At 39.6% G+C, this 4987-nt stretch overlaps 1 protein-coding gene across 2 annotated transcripts; it reads left to right on the forward strand.

Moving 5' to 3' along the window:
• The first annotated feature begins 564 nt into the window (after nt 1-564).
• LOC307023368 (forkhead box protein H1) lies at nt 565-3570 on the forward strand. 2 transcript variants are annotated; one of them, XM_079656597.1, is made up of 5 exons: nt 567-978; nt 1053-1142; nt 1734-1982; nt 2374-2469; nt 2555-3570. In XM_079656597.1, exons 3-5 carry the CDS (start codon nt 1836-1838, stop codon nt 3194-3196), a joined length of 885 nt encoding a protein of 294 aa, XP_079512723.1. In that variant the 5' UTR covers nt 567-978; nt 1053-1142; nt 1734-1835; the 3' UTR covers nt 3197-3570. The 2 variants fall into 2 exon arrangements, with proteins under 2 accessions (XP_079512724.1, XP_079512723.1); XM_079656598.1 differs by lacking the exon at nt 1053-1142 and having other exon boundaries at nt 565-978.
• Nucleotides 3571-4987: the final 1417 nt, after the last annotated feature.

The raw sequence follows: 4987 nt of genomic DNA on the forward strand, positions 1-4987 counted from the left end.
GCACGCACATTAATTTAATTTTTCCGAGCCTCACCCTCCACCATATTGTCTCTCCATCATTTCTCACAGGCTTCTCTGAACGCCCCACGGCTGCCATTCTCAGTATTACTCATTTGCAATTTAGTTGAGGGTATACTATACTGTACAAGTTTTAAAAAATAACAACAAACTTTTTAGAGACTGCAGTGTTATATGTTTCACAATATTGGACGGATTGATAATTTCCCCGTCATTCTATTAAAAAGCTGTGATTTTTTAAAAGGAACTGTACAACAGCTAACTTGTTTTAAGTCTGTAAAATATGACTTGTAGGCCTGGATATAGCACCACTTCATTCAAAATGTTATTTTAACACACACATTTAACACACGCTTTTAACAAATATTGTGCTTCAAGCTATTTAAATATTGTACAAGTCCATTTTGCAATTCCATGAATTGAACAGCCCTAGTTGAGGGTGTGGTCCTAAATGACATGGGCAGTCTGACTCATGATTACTAAGGCTACAGTGACATTTTATTTCTAATTATTTAACAACTTTTCCAAGTAAAACCCTCTAAATCTGAGTTTGACCTTCAGGATTATTCAGACATCTTTCTTAAACTGCTACTTGTAACAGATCCCAAAGCAGCAGAGTCACACAGATTCAATCACGCAAAAGTGAAATCAGCTGCTTAATGGTTTGGGCAACTGCAGCCTCAGTCAGAATCAACTTCAAAACTTGTTCTTTAAAGCATTCAGCCCAGCTAATGGGTGCATGGAAATGAATGATGTAAATAACCTCCGTCATTATATTGGACAAAGGGATATAGGCTTGACTTTGAAGGAGTGATGAGGGATGTGCAAACTGCAAGAATGTGATGAGATTGCTCATTGGAATGTCACTGTCACCCAGCTGTGTATTGTGTTTTCTCTCGGCAGCTATTGAGAGGCTCCAGAGAACATCTTTATTGCGTCTCTGAGAACATAACAAACAAGGTTGGACCAATTATAGGATGGAGCCTTGTAGTTTGAGTTAATGTAATAATTATTGACGTTTAAATGGGCCACAGCATATCACAGACTAAAGGAGGAGCACACACCTGCAGACAGTTGGGAATAAGCTGAAGTGAGTCGCTGCTCCACTGAGACACAACTTCACTGTGAGTATACTGACAACTACCCCAACAAACCTTGATTTACTGTGAATTCATTCTATATTATTTTAATGTTAACTGTTGAAATATATTCCAGTTTTTATTTTTAATGATTTTATTAATCATTTAAAATGGTAATAAGAAATGTTGGCTTATTTTAAGTAAGAAAAAGCTTAAAATGTGAACAACATTTTGTACATAGTTGTTGTATCATTGTTTAGTAGTTTAGTTTGTTGATATTGTTGCTTGGGTTGTGCTTCTGTATACATTGCTTTAGCCAAAAGCTTCTTTCAATTTAATACATTTAAATGTATGATGTGTGTTTTTGAATGACACTTTTAAAAGTAAAGCCTTATTCATTTGTATATTTTGTTTGGATTGTTGGACTTCTATAACCTTTATTTAAAGTCTGAAAATGTAACTGCTCATGAACAAAGAGGCAGATCAGGACCTCCATATAGACATGCTGATGACCCTTTGGAAATGGGCTTTTACTGAAACCACTAGCTCCACCTCCAACATTAATGGCTCATTTACTTTTCAAAAGGTTTCATTAACCTGTAGTGCACACCCTCTGATGTCCTATTGTCCCAACAGGACTTATATCCAGAGCTGACCACCTCCCATCCACAACTGTTCTCAGTGAGGCTGTGAAAACTCCACAGTCTGTTCCTGACTTCTGATTCTCCAACAAACAAGATGCAGACCAGGCCTGAGAAGTTTGGATCTCTCTCCAGTCCAGCCAGCAGCTCTCAGCGAGGTCTGTTCAGGAAGAGTACCACATACCTGGCCAAGATCGCTGTCATCCTGCAGGACGTTCCTGGCAAGATGCTCACCTTTACTCAGGTAACAAAGGGTCAACACATTTGCAATGAACACCATTTCATTGTAAAGTATTTCATTTTACATTATATTCTTTGTTTTTCTCAAGTGTATATAGACTCCTGCACTTACTTTGCCACTTACAACATTCTCAGCAACATTTAGCTTATTTTATTTTGTACATTTAAATATAGTTTACCTGCTCTATTTCATTCTGTTTTCTTGTTGCACTATATTTATTGTTTTTTTAGATTTGTTTAATTTGTTTTGATATATTAATGGAGCCTGGGATTTCATATTTGCATTGCCCTATCTACACAGTAGCTACTGGACAATGAATCCTTTGAATCTTTGAATCTTTGAATGTGAAACTCATGTTTCGATTCTAAACTTAATCTCAATTTGATTGTTGTAGTTGATGGAAGGACTGGCCCCATTCATCTCTGACGACAAAAGATCTGTTGAGAACAACATCAGAGTTTGTCTATCAACAAACACATGTTTTGTCAAGGTAAGCTTTAATTTCAGATCTTTGCAAATTAACCTCCTTTTAGTATTTGATGTAACAATTAACCCATGTCTTGTATTTTTTTCAGATTCCAGTTGTCCCAGATTCTCTAGACAGTAAGAGGAACTACTGGAAACTGGACTCTGGTCATATAACAGCAAAGATGGCGCGTCGTCACTTCAAAGGAATCCTGCAGCTCTTCCCAGAGTTGGCCTCCAAAGTGGAAACGGAGAACCTGAGCAAAGCATCGAGGATCTGCTCAGCTGTCCCCTCTCCTGAACCTGCAGCCTGCAGAGGGGTTCAGATCAGATGTGAGGTGAAGTTCAGCAGTCCTTTCTCTATTGAATCCCTCCTGAAGAGAGACAGTCCCTCTGCTCGGGCCTCCAGAGCTTCTCCTCTGTCCAGTTTGCCGTTCAAAGTGGATTATCAGCAGCGACGCTCCATACAAAAAGTATGGAATAAGAAGAGCTTCAGCTGGGACTCTGAGGAGCCTCTCTTCCTTCAGGCTTCAGATGAAAGTTCCCCCATCTGCTCAATGGGGGGCAGCACACACTGTGGACTCGCTGCTAACGGAGCTGCTACACCCATCAGGATGCATGTGTGCACGGAGTCCTCATTCCCGGTGTACACAAGAGCCAGAGCTGCTCCTTATTTCTCCAGCCCTCACAGCAGCTACATCACTTACTCTGTACCCACTATTACCCAGGATGCTCTCCGTTTCCGGTTATAAAAAAAACGTCAATACTCCTGAATTGCACTTTTTCTACATTATTCGTTTTTGAGTGGACCATACACTTCAGAGAGACGTTTCTTTAAAAACAGGCACACTTTCAAAACACACAAGGACTGGTAATGGCCTTGTGTGTGTCACTGTGTCTATTTTATTTTTATTTGTGGCTGTATTTTATTCATGACTCGTGGTTAAACTCCTGCGGCCTTGCTGGATTACTGGACTGGGAAATAGTAACATTTTTACATAATATTGGTCAGCATCTGGCCTCAAGAGGGCAGTATGATATTTCAAAGTTTAGCTAGCTCGTGATCCACAAATGTCAACACACCCTTGTACAAAACTCTGAACAATTAAAGGTGTTTGTTTTACTATTCTGGTACATAATTTGTTTATTTTTCACATGTTTTTTTTATTCTGTAATTCAACTAAACTCACCTGAAAGGTATATAGGTCATGCAGGGCTGAGTGTAAAGAGAGTACAGCATATAATAAGGCACCCCCTGAATAACCGAACAACAGACCATACAAAAAAAGTTGGGAAATTTGAACTTTACAACCCTGAGGCGATAGTCACCCTTTAAGTCCTTGACATTGCGTTGAGTTGACTGACCACTCTGGCAAGGTTAAGGTGAGCAAATATGGAAAGGATAACATCTGTTTGCGTTTCTATTTGCAGTACATCTGCACTGCAATGTACATTGTCTGAACTATAACCTACTTAGTCCGTTTAGACTTATTTTACAGGAACAAAATAGTTTTTGGTATGAGCATCAAATACTCAGTGGACTGTGTGAGGTGGAATCGCATTATTGGACAACTGAGCCGTAGAGGATCTAGTCAGGAAACAAAGGCCCAGAGTCAGGGATTAGCAAAATAAGACATTACATTCATTTCTAGTTTAAAAGTGGCTCTTTTCACACTGTGCTGCCACACTTTTACATAATACAAGCAGTCTTTGTCCAGAGGAATGCCAAGCATAAAGGTCTCCATTAACATTGTGCTGTGTCAGATCAAATGAAAGTCATGATCTCAAGCAAGTTAGGTTTTTATTTATGATCCACTAACTCCACACAAAACATTTAAACTTTACATACAAGCTTTGTAGAAAGACAGTACATATTGACCTAGTGATTATTTGAGCTCTATAACACAATGAACACAAGAAAACATTTCCTATTTTAATAGAAATGCAACAAGTGTAAACCCACATTCAGAGTCGGGGTTGCCCAGCACAGGTCAACATGAAAGTTTGTCCAATTAATTCTTATGTCACGAGTAGAAAAGTGGATTTCAATAAGCATACACATTCCCAAAATAGTGCAAATTATTTTTCATGTTGAATCTTGTCACCACAGCCTATTAGTGGTCCAATTTTGAGATGACTGTCTCAGTGTTTAATGAAGCAAATAACTCAAAGGAAAGTCATCTGAGGTCAAGCTAAGATGCTACTTCCTGATCACTGTATCCCCCTTCTAGCCCCTATAAAAGTCAGGAGTTTGTTATCGCTGGCAATATCAGAGCATGTGAGTCCTGCAGTCGAACGCAAACAGAGAGGTCTGTCATAAGATGTAAAACTTGGCTGACCAGAGGGCAAGGAAGAGGAGTTGGGTGAGCTCAGCATTTGGCATCGTTTGCCCACGACATACTTTAACGTGGGATTACTGGTGGACGACCTAGATTGCGACGCAGCTCTTCTGCCTTCCATCTTTTCCCCCTCCCCCCCTCCACTGACTGGTCAACACAGATTATACTCAGAGAGCAAAGCCTGGCAGTCAGACAGAAAGGCTG

This window comes from Notothenia rossii, assembly GCF_949606895.1.
Source record: "Notothenia rossii genome assembly, chromosome: 10".
NCBI lineage: Eukaryota > Metazoa > Chordata > Actinopteri > Perciformes > Nototheniidae > Notothenia > Notothenia rossii.

Coding starts and splice junctions, on each gene's coding strand:
- LOC307023368 (XM_079656598.1), top strand. CDS start 1,836: ATGCAGACCAGGCCTGAGAAGTTTGGATCTCTCTCCAGTCCAGCCAGC. Junction 1,983..2,373: donor AGATGCTCACCTTTACTCAG/GTAACAAAGGGT, acceptor TGATTGTTGTAG/TTGATGGAAGGACTGGCCCC. Junction 2,470..2,554: donor CAAACACATGTTTTGTCAAG/GTAAGCTTTAAT, acceptor TATTTTTTTCAG/ATTCCAGTTGTCCCAGATTC.